Source organism: Pleurodeles waltl, chromosome 10 (genome assembly GCF_031143425.1).
Source record: "Pleurodeles waltl isolate 20211129_DDA chromosome 10, aPleWal1.hap1.20221129, whole genome shotgun sequence".
In the NCBI taxonomy this organism is placed as follows: domain Eukaryota; kingdom Metazoa; phylum Chordata; class Amphibia; order Caudata; family Salamandridae; genus Pleurodeles; species Pleurodeles waltl.
In genome coordinates, this window is record NC_090449.1 from 107,833,314 (window position 1) to 107,852,086 (window position 18,773).

At 42.5% G+C, this 18,773-nt stretch overlaps 1 protein-coding gene across 6 annotated transcripts in view; it reads left to right on the top strand.

The window, feature by feature from the left end:
• NSMCE1 (NSE1 homolog, SMC5-SMC6 complex component) overlaps window positions 1–18,773 on the top strand; it is a 167,135-nt gene that overhangs the window by 13,115 nt on the left and 135,247 nt on the right. For all 6 annotated transcript variants that reach the window (XM_069209892.1, XM_069209893.1, XM_069209897.1 and 3 more), the window contains exon 3: window positions 4,374–4,495. In XM_069209892.1, coding sequence (XP_069065993.1) covers window positions 4,374–4,495 — 122 coding nt within the window. The remainder of the gene's footprint in view (window positions 1–4,373; window positions 4,496–18,773) is intronic.

Consider the following 18,773-nt stretch of genomic DNA (forward strand, 5'->3'; position numbering starts at 1 on the left):
TCTAAATGGGGTTCAACAGGATGAGGAATGCAAATGGTTTATGTGTATTATCAGGAAATGAGTTGCTATTTAAGATTGGTCAATGCAAGGTTCACTGCTGATTCAAATGGAGACACCAGCATAATTTTGGGTGTACGATTATTAGTTAGGGGCCCATAAATGACAAGGCACGAGACTCAAGTGTAGCAATAAACTGTAGGATGATAATAAGGTTAGTTGCTTTGAAGGTGGTGAGTTTTGAGAGTTGATGTATTGATAGTACAAGGTTGTGTGATGGGTTGTGCAGTGCATGCAGCAGGTCTACTACCCTCTCGCCCGTCCCCTGCTCCCTTTCTCTTTGCAGTGACCCCCAGCACAAGTCATCGTTCTAGGGTTCATGCTCATATTGCACACGAGAATGGATGGGCAGTTACTGACAGCTCAAGATGTAGGTTACTATTGGACTGTGGGTTAGAAGCTCCATCCTCACTGCACACCAGCTGTACAGGTCCATGAAGCTGGTTTGCCTCTTTTATGTCCCTTGAGCACCCAATTGCTGGCCATTTCATAGGCCTCTGGCACATAGAACCACATGCAGCATGTGGGAATGAGGGGATGGCACAAGTGATGCTGTAAGCAGCTTTTTCTGAACCACTACCCTGTCTCCGTCCAGTTTCCCATTTCTCAATGGCAGCGAAAACCGGAACATAAGGTTTTGGACTCACTGGTGTTTGGCGAGTATCTTAGTTTTTAGTCCGGGGTACATGCTGTTGCAGTAATCTAGCCCAGACATTGCCGCAGCGCTGATCAGGGTGACTTTGTGAGATATTTGTAGAAGTTATGTAATCAGTTTACAAGGTTATTGATTGGTCTATAGTCCATTTATTAGGACATGTGGAACTGAATTACAGCCTATTGGACGAGCCAGTAATCAATGCTTGAATAGTCTGTAAGGAAACAGTATTTCTGTATAGTTTCCAGTCCATTTTTATAGAAGACTGTGTAAAAGACAATCAAATCAAATAAGCTTTATTCAACAGATGTTTGCCTTAAAAGCATACTTACAGAAAACAAAATACAGTAACCACGAACCAAACATATGAGTAAAGCATTAAGACTCGGGTAGAATGGATGGTGTTGAGACAAAATAAAACTGTAAAATACAGTGTTTTGTAATTAAAAACTGTGCAAAAAATATTAAAAGGGAAATATATATATATATATATTTATATATATATATATACACACACACTAACTGTTCAGAATACTATCATAAAAAGCAAGGAATAAAACAGTAAAAATGATTAAGATCACCCAGCTGGTTGCATGTGGCAATAGTTATGGAATTTACTTCTCAGTCGCTAGCAAAATGTATTGTTTTTCTGTGTCTAAGGATAGCCCATAGGAATTTAGACATGATGATACAGATGTACATGATTTGCAAAGACTGTAGGAACACATAAGCTGGTCAACATTGTCTCAAATTCATGGATCTCAGTAATTGCAGCAATAGTCTCTTTCTAGGCGAGATATACAGTGAACAGAATAGAATCGTATGGAAAGAACTTTGCTCAGTGGCTGTGTCACACGGCATTTGGCCATAGGCCTCGACCAGTCGTTTATGGTTGGATAACTCACCAAGTGATGGAAACGATCTAGCCTAAACCTGGTCAAAACGAATCTGTGCTGTTCGTTGCTCACCTCCTTTAGATATAGTTGCATCCCAGGTTAAGGTCAGCTGTTTTTTAAGAACACTTGGCTTAAGAGGTTCAGCGGTTAGACTTAGTTCCTTTAGATGCAACAAGCAGTCTTTCTTTAGTTTTTTTTTTCTAGTGACAGCTCGTGTTTCTGGTTTATAGTAGTAGTCTGGGTGTCCTAGATCACTCATACATTTTTTTAATTAGCCCAACCATTTTACTTTTCCTACATTAGAGGACCTGAGGCAATCCCGTATAATCTCTTGGTTCTGCTTTGTATAATCAAAAGTCCATATCTTGTGCCGTAGCAAGATCAATTGGGTTTTGACTAGGTTTAAAATTAGCGGGACCCCTAATTACAAGTGGCATGCGTGTGATGGACTACTCTGTGGGAGAGAAAGAAGATACTTCAGGAAGGCATTCTCCATCAATGGTAGGGAGACACTGTTTACATGCCTCCAAAGGCCAGCCCATACATGGCTGTTGACATACATTTGGCCTTATACACTTAGTATCTCCCTTGGGGCGATACTAATAAGTATAAGTATGCATAAGGCTGAAATAGTTTTCTGGAAGTGTAGCCCTCTGGTTCTAATTGCCACTTGCCACGTCCCTTTTATGTCAAACATGATCCCCAGGTAGGAATTATCATGAGACTGGGAGTTTTCGGTAACGCTTTCCCACACCTCATAGCAAGTGTCTTGCTTTTGTTAACTAGTAGCCCCAGTTCCTCTATATAGGACACAAAACATGTTAGTAACTATTGCAGTGCAAGGGGGGATCAGGCTATTAGGACCGCATCATCAGCATATAAAAGGGCCGGGATGGGACGGGAACCTATTTGGGGCAGGTTGTTACAATTGGCAGATAGTCTGGGTAATGTATTATTAATGTGTAGGGAGAAGAGAAAGGGTGCCAGAACACAACCCTGCGGTACACCCCTCTATTCCAAATAGTCCGTATTACACTCTGGCGCTGCATCCATGATATGTTTCCCTGAGAAATTGTATGATCGGTAATTCCACACCCATGTTCCCCATGATAGCCCACAATTTGCTATGAAGTACAGTCGGCAGCAGTTAAATCAACAAAGACTAGGTACAATCTCCCTTGTTTGATAGTGGTGTATTTCTCGATCAGCATGCTTAGGTTTAGACTCTGTTCTGCAGTACCTACTCTCTCCCGGAACCCATACTCGAAGTCCGATAAAACATTCTTGTCCTGGGCCCGTTCCTGTAGTCTGTTCAAGATAACGCGGTCTGCCACTTTTAGCATTGAGTCAAGGAGAGAGATAGGACGGTAGCAAGTTGGACTATGTCTATCTCCCTTTTTGAAGATTGCGACAATTATTGATTCCCTCCAGGATTTCAATAGGCCAACTAGATAGCACGCATTCAGGGCTTGAGTAAGCAATGTCCCCCATAGGGTCACGTTGGCTTTAAACAGATCTACAGGGATGAAGTCTGGGCCTGGCGCCTAGCATTAAAGGCAGCCATCATCTCATCCAAGGTGTATGCCAGCTTGATAGGGAAGGTAACGGGGGGTGAGAGGGGGGGGAAGATCACTATTGGACACAGCATCTACTATCCACAGGTTTATCGCCTTTTAAATTCCTCCCTGGAGTCAGATTGGGTCTAGAAACTCTTGCCTTAACCTTTGGCAGGTGGCACCATCAGCCTCCAGCATGTTTATTAAACATTTGGCCCTATGGCCTACGTTATCCTCCAGGGCTGCGCTTGGGTTGACTCAAGGGTTTTTGTGACTCTCTGACTTTACTACAATGTTTACCAAGAAAGTCACAGTGGATGGGAAAAAATGTGCCAGACAAGAAGACAGTACAGGAACCTTTGCTATAATATGAACTGCCCTTTGTTTATGTAACTCAGGATTCAGGACTGGATAACCTCTTTGAGCTGCAACCTCAGCTGCTGTGTTTCCAGCCAAGCATAGTACAATTTCGTGTATCAAAGACCCAACACCAAGAGTCCCACCCAAGTAACTGTCCTTGGTGGAGTTTCAGGGAACCAAGAGTCTGCGCCCAGTTCACCGGTGACCAGGGTCCTGATGGGATGTAAAAATTGTAAGCAACTTGCTGTGCCTTGGTTCTGGTGATGCATTGCTTGGCTCAACTGATTTTTGTCAAGGTGTGATGAGTAAAAGCGCCGGATGCCATGTGCAGAAGCTAAATTCCAATTTCGAAGCATGCTGCTGGCATTTCAACTGTACACAAAGCCAGTAATTCACTTTTCGAATCACATCTATTTGACTTTTAGCCATTATCCATAAGCCAGACTTGAAAACTTGCATTGTTTATATGTAATAAAAAGAGACACAGTTATGAAGTTAAATCTAGCTTCCTTTTGAATGAAGATAAGAACTGTTGACACTGCTGTGCCGTGATGCTGTCTGAAAGGTTTGGTGACGCTTCAAAACATTTATGTGTGACTTCTGCTTGGCTTCATGTTTCTTTTCACTTTCAGACACTGTAATTTATAATTTATTGGTTTTTCACTCCCTGTTGTCTTTTCTTCGATGCTAACCTGCTACTTCGGAGTTGTTTTGCTTATGGAGAAGAGACATTAAGTATGTTTTCACAGCTAATATCTGCACTCTGAGTCGTATGTCTTGTTGAAGACTGATTAGGCCTTAAGAATGTAAAAATGGTATAATGAAACTTATTTGTTTCTTATACTATAGTGCACTACGCCCATGACAAACTGGATGACTTCATCAATGTCATCAACACTCAGCTTCAGCCTTTGTTTATGCAGATCAGGAAGGGAATGTCGGAGGATGATGGAAGGAGACACTATGCACTGGTAAGGGTATTAATCATGGTGAAATTAATCGCATGTGATATTGGAATGATGGGCATAGGGCATCGCTCGGCCAGCCACTGAGGGTAGAACATAAAAACAGTACTGTGGGATGCACCTCACTGAAAATAGGAAGTACGCGCTGTTCCCTCCAAGTTGTCTACTTGGGCTGCCACACAGCCTCTCACTTACTGTTGTGCTTTAAGATTTTTGTGCTGCACACTTCTGGAGCCTAAAGCTGACAACACTGCACTTGTATTCTAAGAGTCTAATGTGGGAACAGTTGAATACGATACAATAATATGGCTTCCAACATGTGACTACACACAAGTGTTACTCCGTGGAATTGTAACTATGAGCGGAGTTGGTCTTTGCTATATGGTTGGGGTTGGACTCCTCATAGAAGCAAAGACTTTTCCTTGTATTTTGCAACTAACAAGCAAAGCACCACAGTTTTAAAAACGTGCTCTTCATGCTCAGGTTCTGAATGTACTTTCCTAGTCTTCCACTGTTGGGCCATTATTTTGCATTTCCTAGCTCACTGAGCAGTTAGGGGTTACAGATTACATTAGTGAAGCAGATCATGGAGTTCAGAATCCACTATGCTTCTGTATTTCGAGTAATGAAGCCTGCCCTTTCAATACACCTTCCACTGATGCACTCCCGACCTTGTCTAGGACCTACACAGGAGCAGATGCGTGGAGCACTTGAAGGTATTTTGGTACATGAACCAACTGATGTTTGTTTGCCAATGTCCTGTAAACAGATAAGATACTCGTTTCTTGTTGTTGACTCCAACCTTTTTTCAAAGTCATGTATTCATTGATGCCTTTAAGTATCTACCCGATTAAGTCACCTTGTTTTCCTGGAGGTACTGAGTGGCCACACTGCTCTTCATATTCCGGATGGGCTGACAGGGTACTTGTTATCTTATTGCTAAGGCATTGTAACTGTGGTGCTTTATTCGCCTGCTTGATTTGAGTTGGGTAGTTATGTACTGGTTGCTGCCTCTACAGGAGCATTATGGTGGCGTTAACGTCCATATGAAACCATGCTTTGACTCTTCCACCGTGTGAATGTCATCTTAACAATTTGGCCCTGAGCTATGAACCATGCCCGTATCGATGACAGGAGCACTACCAATTCCTGATTGTATGAATGATTTGGGGGAAAGGGGGTTCTGTTGACATTTACAATCCATTCGGCCTTCGGCTACGTGGTATTCTATGTCACCAGAGCACTTCGATGACAGTAAGGCACCATTTCGCACAATTACCTTTTATGTATTTTCATAATATATTGGTTATGCACAGGAATAGATGGCTGCAATTCCTGGCCTGTGGTAAGGGCTTATGGCCAACCTCCCATTGTGACTACGTACAACCTTTGGCCTGGATCTCAGTCTGACCACTGCAGCTCTTGGCCTCTGACACTGGAGGTTGGCCGCAGGGTCGTGTACCGTAGCTCCTCTGTACCCAATTTGACAGACACCAGGCTATATTAATATACCTTTTACTTTATACCTTTTACATTTTTTGTACGTTTTGTGAGATTTGTATGCAATCGCCCTTTGCCCTGTTTTTTTTTTATTGGAAGGTATATTTATTAATATATATATATATATATATATTTTTTTTTTCATTTAATGTTTTTGTTGGCGGCTGATCTCCTTTCATGACCTGGCGGCAAAGGCAGTTTAGAAGATCACTTGGAAAGAGTGATGCTGTCATCTCTGAGATGGCTTGGCTGTAACCCCCTCTAACCATTTTCTTAACGAAGGTTTCATGTTTAGAGAAATTCCCACAAACACTCTCAGTTCAGGAATTTGCATGAACTTATTTTCGCTACCCAGCCAGAGTTTTACCCGTTTTAATCATCTTTCTTGACTATTAAAAGATTTCGTTGTTCATAGCTATGGTTGCATAACCTATCATCACTATTAAGAAACTGCCTTCTGAGTGTAACAACATCTCTTTTGCTGGAGGACCTGCAGGGCCTTCTCCAGTACAATTTGTTTTTAGAGATTTTGCTTCCTTGATCTTAGAGAGTCTTGAGGATATCTCTCTGTAGGCGTAAAAGGAGAATGTGTGAATACTTTGTTGAATTACATTGTGAAAACCCAGGTCTTAACCATCCTTATAAGCACTAAGTAATTTTCAGTGGCTGTGATCTTTGCATATAGGGAATTCTGTGGTGTTGTGGATTGAATGGAAACAGTAGTGACACCAATGGTTTGCTTTCTATAAGTGGGGAATTAAGTGTGTGCAGGTCTGGAACGTATGCGCCTGGTTTGCGAGTATTTTTTTGTTTTTGCTTGAATTAATATTGGTCCTTTGCCATTGATAGCTGTGTGTGTAAATCTTGGTAGTTTGAAAGAGGACCTTCTTGCTATTGGGAGCCAGTGTAGATGCTTCAGGACTGGGTTCTTATTTTTACCCACAGAAGTAGTTCAGCTGCTCAGTTTTTTTGTTGCCCTTCGATAGTTGAATATTGTAGTGTAGTCTATTAGCATAGTCAAGTTAGGAGAGAATGAGCAGTGCTGTTGCTTGCATCTTTTGAGGAACCTCAACATAGAAAGGTGTCAAAGTGCTGTCATTGAGTAGAAAGTTGATTGGGAAGCTTCTTAGATTTTCACACTAGTAGCTATTTTTGGTGGGGGGGTTGAGGGGAGGGGTCCCAGTTCTACTGGCCAGAAAGATATAGAGCCATAAGTTGTGCATTCACCTCAGGTCAGTATTTCATTTTTTAAAGCATTCAGCATGGGGTGATTCTATGTTATCCATAGGTATAAGGCAAATGTTAAGTTTTGATATTCCTAGTACCTTAGGGTTTTCCAGTTTGAGAATTATCTGTCTGCACAGTCAAAGCAGCTGAGTTTTAAACTGTAGACAACGTTTTGTAGTGTTCATGTATATTTTGGAAAGGAGAGATTAAATGATAGAACGATGTGCAAATCCTGTTTTTATGCAGTTAGGATTTGAATAGAAAGGTGGTATATGAATCTGATATATGTTGTTTAGATCATGGTGTATTGTGTTAAAAGCTGCTGAAGGATTAGTAGTGCAGCTGCACCATTTGTGTTGACCATGTTGTAGGTCATCCCAAATTGTGATTGGGGCAGATTTTTTTTCTCGTCCCTTGGCGGAATCCTGATTACCAGTTTGAGAGAAGTTTGTTCTAAGGTACATTGGAGCATAGTCTGTAGCTATTGGGTATTGATTGCACAGTTTGTTGTTCTCAAGTAGTTTGCATATGTATGTCTTTTTTTAAATATCGCTATGAAAGTTATTTTTTAAGGAATTAGTGATAACATTTCAGACAGGGATGGCTGCCGATGTTGATTGGAGGATCTTTTTGTAAATATGTGGGGGCAGGTCTTCACATTTTGAAGTTATAATTTCTTGGAAAGCTGATACAGATGTAGATTGAGTATCTCCTGTGATTGTGTTGGGCTGCATAACACGGGAGCTGTTGTTTCTCTTTGTTCTTAGGTAAGAAACAAGTGTGTCTGTTTTGTTAGGTAATACATTGCAAGTTTATTGCAGAAGTCTTGTAAAACTTGGATGGAGGTTTGATAGCTCTTTGGATTGCAAAATTTTGATGCTTTGAGTAGTCTATTTTTACGGCCTTTTTGTGCCTGCTGTGTACACTTCATTGTGTCTGTGTAGGCACCTAGGTCTTGAATACAGGGGCATGGAATTTATTTACTTGTCCAAGGGACAGGTTGCTTCATAAATCTACTTGCCCTAAATCAAAATCCACTTGCCCCTTTGGTGCCATGTAGTGCGGCCACAAATTATAGCAGCAATCTAATTATATAAGGGCTCAGATAATAGCCTATCTTATTATGCCACAGCTCATACTGTAGTAGGGTTTGAATACTAGAACACCCATTATTTTGCCACGTTTTCACAGATATACAAACTGAGGCTGTAGGCAGGGATGTGGAATTCCTGTAGCCTGACACCCAGGACATATTGTTTAGGGTCAAGGACAACAAGTTTTCAAGTTTATTTTGTAATTGGAACAAGTAGGCCCAACCTGCTGCAGCACAAACCCTTCGGCTATCAGTAGTGGTTGTATTTTGTGGGTGGGTATCGGGGTTGTTTCATTTGTAGGGTGGGAGTGAGGGGTTGGGGTAATTTATGTTTTTAGGGGCAGGGTAGTTTTATATTTATGTTGGGGGCAGTTGTTTTTAGGGTGGGTGGGGAGACCGGGGTAGGTTTTAGGGCTCAGGGTGGGTAATGATATCAGTAGTTTTTAGGAGCAGGGCGGTCAGGGTAGTTTTATTTTTAGTGCGGTCGGGGTAGTTTTATTTTTAGGGCGGTAGTGGTATTTTTAGGGCAGGTGGGGGGATGGCATGCGAAAACCACGCTTGCCATTCCACACACGCCTTTACAACTAAAAATCGTTGTAAAGGCATTTGTGTAAACTACGCGGTCGTTGTTCTGACCGCGTTGTTCAGGCATGCATGCTTGGTGCATGTGTTCCATTATACACCTGTAAGGCCCTCACCATTGTATCCAACATTAGCAACAAAAAAAACTGGTCTCAAAAAGCAATATGCTCATTGTGAAAGAGCAGACAGCTATCGCTCACAGCAAAGCTAGCCGCTAGATTTATAGAGCGAAATATCATTTTAATAAAAACAAAATGTCTTGGTTAACGCCAGAGCTAATTGGGGGCCCTATTCCCAAAGAAAGTTCACCCGAACTATATGTCTTTGCATTAGTGTCTTTCATGAATTCACAACAATTTTACGTTAAGTAGACCAGGAAATCGTACTCCTAGAACATATTTTTGAACTGTATTTTAGCATGAGCAAATATAGATGTGTAGGTTTGCTCATGCGAAAATCTATTGAACAATTACAAGTCAAACCCCCCCCCCCCAAGCCACGTCTTTTCCCAATCCTAGAAGTGCTTCTGCCCTTGTCAGAAGTAAATTTCCAACCTTTCTTGGTATGGGAAAAGATTAGAGACGAGCTGGTGAAAATCCTTAACATGCATTTTACTAGGTTCAAAGCCATTCCAGCCCTGGAGCTATTGCTTACTGTTTCCTCCAGCACCAGTCTGTAGATCTGCAGAGAGGTGGCAAAAATCTAAATTGCTGTAGTAGGGCTTGAAATTCCTGGTATTCAAGCAGTACTGTAGTATTAGCGCTGGCATAATCAGAGAGGCTATTATCAAAGCTCTCACAGAATGAGATAGCTGCCACAATTGTCGCTGCACTACATGACACCAAAGGGGCAAGTGTTTTTTTTTTTGTTTGTTTTTTGCTTTTGTTTTAAAGGACAAGTAGATTTATGAAGCAACCTGTACCTTGGACAAGTAGATATTTTATTATATTAAATTCCACCACCCCGAGTAAGCACCAATGCAAGGACATATACCATTGGTGCACTTTTGTGACTTTCTTAAGAATTGGGCCCCTAATTAGGTCTTGCATTAACTCAGACTTTTTGTTATTAAAATTCTCTCTGTCTGTTGGCTGGCTTCACTATGAGTGACAGCATTGTGCTCTTTCACAAGGAGCACATTGGCACACAAAATAGTTTTGTTTAATGTCAAGAACTACTGTTGGAATGAGTGTTTTTTAGGCTAAAATATTTGTGCTTTTTGCCAGTGTTAGTTAGAATAGTGAAGGCCAGGCAGCTTCCATAACAATAACGTTTTACAAAGCCCTGTCAAAAAAACAAAAGGCTGACGACCAATGTAGAACCTACCAGATTTGACACTGCTTGTTTATTTTCATGTTTCCAATAATCTTGTTAAAACTGGTTACATTGATTTCTCCCCCTCCCCCCAATTATGGATATATTTTTTGGGAAATACTAGCATGCATTAACACGTTTTACAACATTATGCTTCAAGATATGGTACCTAAAGTTTCACATTAGTTTAGCTAACATTTTTTTTTCCTAGGTTTTTTTTATATATATTTTTATTATCATGTTATCAACAATCAAAAAACAGCTTGTCCCTCAACACCCTCCCCCAACCCCATGCTCCTATGTCGGCTCAGTTCCTAGTGCTCCTTTTCTCCTGGACATTGTCATCCTGAGTCCCACCCAGGGATTGCCTGGCATGGCACTAGTCTCTGTGTGGGTTAATGATACTGTTCTCAGCCGCATCTGACTCTTCCGTGGATGCGCTCTGTTCCCGAGAGTCAGCTGTTGTGTCCTTTAAGCGATCGAGCAGGCGGTCCCACTGCTGCACCCCTTCTATGCTCCTGCCCCCTCTTGCCGTTTCCTGGTGTAGTGCCTCTCCCTCTGCTTCGGCCCATTTGATTAGTGTGTCCCGCCATCTAGATGCTTGTGGGCCTCTGGGGTCCTTCCAGTGCATTGTGATCTCCCTTTTTGCCAGGATCAATGCTAGGTCTATGTATTTAGTTGTGGTTTTCTTCGAGTGAGGTCTGGGAAAATCCCCCAGTAATGTCACCACTGGGGAGGTTCCGAGCTTCCTATTTGTCACTATCATAATGTCGTGTATGACCTCGTCCCAGTATTGTTTTAAAGCTCTACACTTCCATAGCATATGTATCAGGTCCGCCTTTTGCTCTGCGCATCCAGGGCATGCATTGTTCATGTTAAACATTGGTGCTAGTTTTGCTGAGATATGCTCTGTGATATATGTATAAATTAATCAGTTTAAAACGGGCATTCCTAGATACTTTGTAAACATGGGTTGTGATGTTTCCCAAGTGTGCATCATCTATGTGTTCCTCAGTGTCCTCTTGCCAAAGGGTCTTTAGTTTTTCGAGAGGGGATCATGTCTTTTTGTAGTGTTTTGTAAATTGTAGATACCACCTTCTTATCCCCCCTATTGTGCAGATGACCAGGCATCCAGCATGTGTGGGGGGGGGGTTTCCCTCAATCCCTGTTTCCAATGTCACTGTATTAGTGCTATTAACGACCTGTGCATGAGGAACATCCCCGGTGGCATTCCGTAGTGTCATCATGTCTGCATATGTCATGAGCTCTCCGTCTTTGAAGAGATCCCCCACCACGGTAAGACTATATGTCCCTAGTTTTGTGATTCCCCTCTATGGAGTTCACCCCAGGAAACAGGGTCAGGCATGCCAGTGGGAGATTCGGTGAGTATGGGGATGTGGTTCGTGTGCGCTGTAGGCTACGCTTCCAACAGGTACTTATGACCCGAAGGTTGAGCAATCTCGTCTCCCTCTTTCCCTCAGGGGCGAGGAGTATCCCTGCAAGGAGGTTCCCCGGCTGCCCCTGAGGTCGCCACATGCCATTCTTTAGCCAGCCACTGAAGCTGGCCTGCCAGGTAGTATCATGTCTGGAGCCGCCAGTCGCCCCCTCCTCTGTGGGTCGCTGGAGTTTGTGCAGGGCCAGTCTGTGACGTCCCGCCCTCCAAATAAGGCTAGTAAGAATAGAGTCAATCTCCTTGAAGGATGATCGGGGGATCAGTACGGGCAAGGTTGAGAAGCCATACAGCAGTCTCGGCAGAGCCACTATCTTCACTAGGGCTACTCGACTGATCACCGATAGCGGCAGTGTCTTCCAGAATTGGGCATCTGCTCTTAGTTTCCGTATCAGACTATTCACATTGCCCTCTAAGAGGTCCCTCAGATCATGGTATATCTTGACGCCCAGAAAGCGAAAGGCGGTCGAGGACCATCCAAAACCCCGGACTTTTGTGATCTGGGAGGTCCCCCTCTGCAATGGAAAGATGAGGGATTTCTGCCAGTTAATGCGGAGCCCAGACACATCACCAAACCACTCCAGCAGGGTCATGGCTCCAGGCAGATCCTTATTTGGATCTCTCAGGAATATTATCATGTTGTCCGCATAGAGTGCGATCTGGTGCGTCTTATTTCCTATGGTTAGTCCTTTTGTAGTGCTCCCCAGTTCTGGCTGTCTGCCAGAGGCTCCATTGCAATGGCAAACAGCATTGGCGATAGGGAGCATCCTTGCCTAGTGCCCCTTCCAATTCTGTATTAGCTAGATATTGTTCGGCCTGTGCGAACTCGTGCTGTGGGGGATGAATAAAACAACTTCGACCATCTAAGGAATCCCGGGCCCAAATCAATCTGTTTCATCACTGCCTCCAGGTAATCCCATCTAAGGCTGTTGAATGCTTTTTCTATATCTACCACTATAATTGCAGCGGTCCTGAGATTTGGGGAGCCTGAGTTCATTATCCTAATCAGTCTCCTGATGTTAATGGCGGTGCTGCGGTTTGGAATAAAACCTGTCTGATCGGGGTGGGTCAATTTTTCCATGTGGGGCAATAATCTTGTGGCGAGGATGCGACCTAATATTTTATAATCCATGTTAAGCATGGATAAAGGACGGTATGACCGTACATCTGTGGGCGGGCGGCCCTGTTTTGGCAGTGGGACAACGGTGGCTTCGCTTGTGGAACGGGGTAGGCTGCCGGTCTCGAGTGCCTCTTTATATAGGTCACTCAGTCGTGGCGCCAAAAGATCTATGTATGCTTTGAAAAATTTTGCTGGCAGACCATCTGCCCCTGGTACCTTCCCTCTGGCCATTGTCTCCACCGCAACGGTCACCTCCCGAGGGGTTATATCCTCCCCCAGTGTCTGTTGGCCATCCCCTACCAGGGTCTGAAGTCTGATACTTTCCAGGCGTCTCAACTGTCTGGGCTTTAGGGGCCCTGCGGGGGGGGGGCATAGTGCCAAATAGTATTCGGCAAAGCTAGCATTGAGCTCTCCCTGACCGTATATTCTCCTTCCCTCCGTATCCACTATCTCCATCACAAGCGATTGTTGTCTCGGTTGAGCCGCAAGCCAAGCTAATAAGGCCCCCGCTCTGTCTCCTTCCGCGTGCTGTCTAACGATATATTTCTTATGGTTAAAACATCTGAGTTTTTCCAGGGACACTGCTATTTTATTCTTAGTCTTGGATATGCTAGGGGCCAAGTCTGGGTTATCTGGTCTATTGCGCTCCAGGGTCCTCAATGTCGTCTCGTGTTTATCGAGTTCTCCCTCTATGGATTTCCTAACCCCCATTATTCCGGCCACACATTGGCCCCTGACAGTCCCCTTGTACGCCTCCCACTCCTGTGCTCGAGAGGAGGTTGAGCCTGTATTATGTGTAAAAAAAAATATATATATATTTAATTGCGTCTCAGATGGTTTGCTGGAAAGCACAGTTTTCTAATGATTCTACATTGTCGTCAGTCTGGTATCAGGGGGCGTTCTCTTCGCCAGTCCAGAGTAAGCAATAACAGATTGTGGTTAGATATTGTGCGGCAGAGATAACGTTTCTCTTTTCCTAGTTGCAATTTTTAATGAACTTTTTGATTTTTAAAACAAAGAATCCTCACTATTGCTTTCAAGTTTTTGCAAGTATTTGCACCTAATCGGAAAACATTCTGGGAGCATTGTTCGTAGCCTCATATTGTTAAACTTTGAAAATGTGTGTTCACGTTTTTATACCTGTAACTGCTATCATTAGTGCTGTCTGAACTTACAACATTTCCTTAGCGCCTGCACCCTAAAAATAAAGGCTTTGTAATAATGAACCATAAATACAAATTCAAACAGCATTTACATATGGACACAGATGTTATCTTTCTGTAGTCGATACCCTTCCCCGATCCATAATGCGGTGCTGTAAACTGGCAGAAAAAGTGTTTGTGCTGCAGGGGTGGGGGGGCCTACATTTTGTAAGGACAAAACAAATATAAAAACTTGTTGTCCTTGACCACGAACAATATGTCCTGGGTGTAGGGCTAAAGAAATTCCACACCACTGACAGTGTTTTTGGACTTAAGCAACCTACGGTGAAAGTGTTAGATTTGTCCTTTAGACAAATGGGAGCTGAAAAAGATTAAAGTGTGTTCTCCTTGTTGCCTTGTTCTGAATTTGTTTTGGGGAATAATATGTCAAAATCAGAAGACACCCATACAGGTAGTTTTTCCACTGAGTTTGTTCCCTGTTCAGTATTTATTGGTAGGAACAATTCAAACTCCTGCATGTTTTTAAATTTCTTACTCTGTCTTTAGTTCTACACGGAAGTTGGGCTTTAGTTGATGTTTTGAGATCTTGAATTAGGTGATACGATGATTGTTCCACGTAACAAGTGAGTTTTGTGGGATGGTGGTTAGTGGAGAAAATTGCATCCATTGTATGGCCTGCTATAGGGTGGCGTCAGATGATCTGCTTTAAGGTGGGTGTATTTAGACCAGATGTGATAGCAATAGGTTGAGTCATATTGGGTTTATTAAACCAGATGTTCAGATCTCCAAATATAGAAATACTGGACAGTTTGGTTGCTAAATCTGAAACTGTGTCCAGTCTGGAGATGTGGGGAAATGCTGGGTAGAAGGACGTCTGTGGCTCCCAGCAGATTCCAGAACTTTGCAGCAACAAAATGTGAGGAAAAAGTGTTTTTTGTGTGTGCTAAATTGTGTGGTTTGGAAAGGATTTTCGGTAACAGAACTTGGTGAGAGCGCCACAAGTTACCCCATCCTGCATTCCCCTAGGTGTCTAGTTTTCAGAAATACCCAGATTTGCTAGGTTTCCATAGGTGCCGGATGAGCTAGAGGCCAAAATCCACAGCTAGGCACTTTGCAAAAAACAGGTCAGTTTTCATAAGAAAAATTTGATTTGTCAACGTAGTGTTTTGGACCCATCCCTCTCACAGGCAGTAGGTCTACCCACACAAGTGAGGTACCATTTTTATTGGGAGACTTAGGGGAATGGTGGGTGGAAGGAAGTTTGTGGCTCCTCTCTGATTCCAGAATTTTGGAGCACCGAAATGTGAGTAAAGGTGTTTTTTCAGACAAATTTTGAGGTTTGCAAGGGATTCTGGTAACAGAACCTGGTGCGAGCGCCAAGTTATTCCATCCTGGGTTCCTCTAGGAGTCTAGTTTTCAAAAATGCCCAGGTTTGCTAGGTTTTCCTAGGTGCCGGCTGAGCTAGAGGCCAAAAGCCACAGCTAGGCACTTTAAAAAAATAAAAACAAAAGTCAGATTTCAATGTAAAAATGCGATGTGTCCATGTTTTTTTTTTTTTTGGAGGGGGGGGGCGTTTCCTGTTGCGGGCACTAGGCCCACCCACACAAGTAAGGTACCATTTTTATCAGGAGACATGGGAGAACACAGAATAGAAGAACAAGTGTTACTGCCCCTTGTCTTTCTTTACGTTTTTTCCTTCCAAATGTAAGGCAGTGTAAGAAAGAAGTGTATTTGAGAAGTGCTCTGTAATTTGCATGGTAGTATGGGGACCCCCGAATTCAGAGATGTGCAAATAACCACTGCTTCGCAACACCTTCTCTTGTGCCCATTTTGGAAATACAAAGGTTTCCTTGATACCTATTTTTCATTCTTTATATTTTACCAAATGAATCGCAGTATACCCGATATACAATAAAAACACATTGCAAGGTGCAGCTCATTTATTGGCGCTGGGTACAGGGTTCCTGATGAACCTACAATGCCTATGTATCCCAGCAACCAGAAGAGTCCAGCAGACGTAACGGTATATTGCTTAAAAAAATCTGCCATAGCTGGAAAAATTTACAGAAGAAAACGTGGACAGAAATGGCTGTGTTTTTTTCAGCTCAATTTCAATATAAATGTTAGGTGAGTTTAACTTTCATTTACTTATGCCCTTGCTCCTTATTGTGGCAGACCCTGGCGGGTACTGTATGGAGGAGATGTCCCATCTTTGCCATTCGCGGTGAAGAAGATTTGCTCTTGACAGGGCCTTGAACAATTTGGCTTACGTAGCCAGGTTTGGAAAATATACCAGATTTGGGAGATCGATATGAAGAAGTGTAGGTGAGCTTGGCCTTTGCAATAAATAAATTGGAATTAAAATATGCAGAAAGAAATGGGAGGTAAGATATGATGTAAAGGATGTGGTTAGGAAGACATTTTGGGTTAAGTTTTTGCTATGGTTAGGGCCAGAGTAGGATATGTGTGAGGGATAATGTAAGGGAAGACTTATGGGTTAGAGTAAGGATAAAGCCTACGATTAGGGTAAGAGGCATGAGTTTTGGGAATGGGTTGGGGTTTGATTTACCTTAGGGGATGGATTATGTTTTGACTAAGGTATGATATAAGAGAAGGCATTGTGGTTATGAGCGATGGCAGGTTTAAGTGTTAGGTTTGGCTTGGGGGATGGAGTTATGGTGGGGTTAGGGTTAGGTTTTGAGGTAGTGTTAGAATGATAGAAGGCTTAAATAATAGTTATTAAAAGGAGGTGCAGTAGAAGAGTGTTATAGGCGAAGACATATCGGATCCCACACTCCCTAAAATTGGCAGAGAGATCATTATATAAAGTGTGGGATAGGGTTAGGTATCAAGAGGAAGAAGGGGTTAGCTTGTGGACTAATTTGTCTCTGTATGATTCACAGAACTAGAGGTAAAAACTAAAACTTTGTTTCACATCTGCATTTTAGTATTTGCATAATCTTTCTTGTTAGCAATAACATTTTTACCTCCACTTTTTTTTTTTTACTTCTCTGTTGCTTTAAATCTACTTTCAGTCATCTAATTTGTCTTGATATAAAATCAGCCATGAAGAGTCATGAGTGTTAAAGGGGTCAAAAGTCAATATGGGGTTTCGGGAGATCTTCAATTTTTAGATAGGTACAAGATCTGTAAAATTTTGACCACTGCTAAAAAATTATTACATACCATTACTAGTGCTGGTTATAGTGGATACCATATTTCCTCTACAGCCAGACTGGCATTCTTAAACTATTTACGCTGGTGTAAGCAAGGGACCCCTTGCTGTGTGTTAAAAGACCTGTAATGTGTCCATCTCCACTGCATTTTGTGACTGCGTTGCTAATAACATCCTTCAATGACTGTCACTCCTCTGCATTCTTACTTACGGTCCTCGGAAATGGGGTCAGTGTGTGGATTTGAAAGGGCTGCCTCCTTATTTGGTTGTGATGTCCCATTTCTGTCTTCATGATAACTATTCTGTTATCAGTACACTGTCGCTCTGATGCAAAATAACCAGTCTCATGTCCGCAAACTCACTATTCCACATATTTCATACTTAAAACATTGATTGAACCTTCATTTACAGAAGACACTCAAACCAGTGTACCCAAAGGTCGCTCTTCCTCATGACGGCAGCATAGTGCTGTTTAAATATGAAACCTCTATTCATCCCCAGTTTGAAACCTCAGCTCTTTATATCAAAACTAATTATGTAATACATTAGTTTTTACTCGCTATTCCAGTTGATTTCTCTGGCAGCCATGTGGCTCAACAATGAGCCAGTTAGGGTTAAAACAAGTTATATTTTAGTCTCAAGACTAGAAGGAAACATATGAGAAATAGTTGTTGGTCATTGGTTAATGGCTGGCTATTCTCTTAAATGGCCAAGTCAGTAACTCAAGAAATCGTAGTGAGACCCTTGCTGGGCCAGAGGGAGACAAACTCAGAAACAGGCAGAGGGGGTTGGTGACAACCACCAAGATTTGTGTCGTAGAGATGCTGGTGTGAAACTAAACTGTTTTTGTAAGCTGTCAGACCAGGTGTGATTACTAACTGCTTGTGTGCTTTCCATTGAGTGGTGGTTAAGTGAACACACCAGTAGAGTTTCTATAATTGATGTATATTGTTTAGCTGTATTGTACTTCCATGATAGATCACACATCAGCAGGGTTTCTATGTAATGTGCGTCTGTTGGAAATTACCCTTTTTGCAGGGTTATCCTCAAACTTTTTGTCATCTTCTTCTTAGTTCTTATGGTCTGATTTTGCTGGTTTATTGTCTCTGTGCACTTTACCACTGCCAATCAGTGCTAAAGTGCAAATGTTCCCTAGGTAAATTGTACTGTTGATTAGTTTATCCATGATTGGCATATTCGATTTACCGGTAAGTCCCTAGTAAAGTGCAATGTAGGTGCCCAGGGCTAGTAAAACAAGTACTACTAGTGGGCCTGCAGCACCTGTTGTGCCACCCACATTAGTAGGCCTGCAAACATGGCTCAGACCTGCGGCTGCAGTCTGTGTGTGCAGTTTTAAACTGACAATTCGACTTGACAAGTGTACCCACTTGCCAGGCCGAAACCTTCCCTTTTACGTCATGTCTGGCACCCCTAGGGTATGCCCTCGGTAGCCCCAGGGGCAAGGTGCAGTGTATGTTTAAGGTAGGACATACTCTAGTGTGTTTTATGTCCTAACAGTGAAATACTTCCAAATTTTAGTTTTCACTGTGCAAGGCCTATCTCTCTTATAGGTTAACATGGGGGCTGCCTTTTAAAATCCTTAAAGCGCAGATTCCCTTTGAGAGCAAATAAAAATGTGGAGTTTAGGGTGTCTGAACTC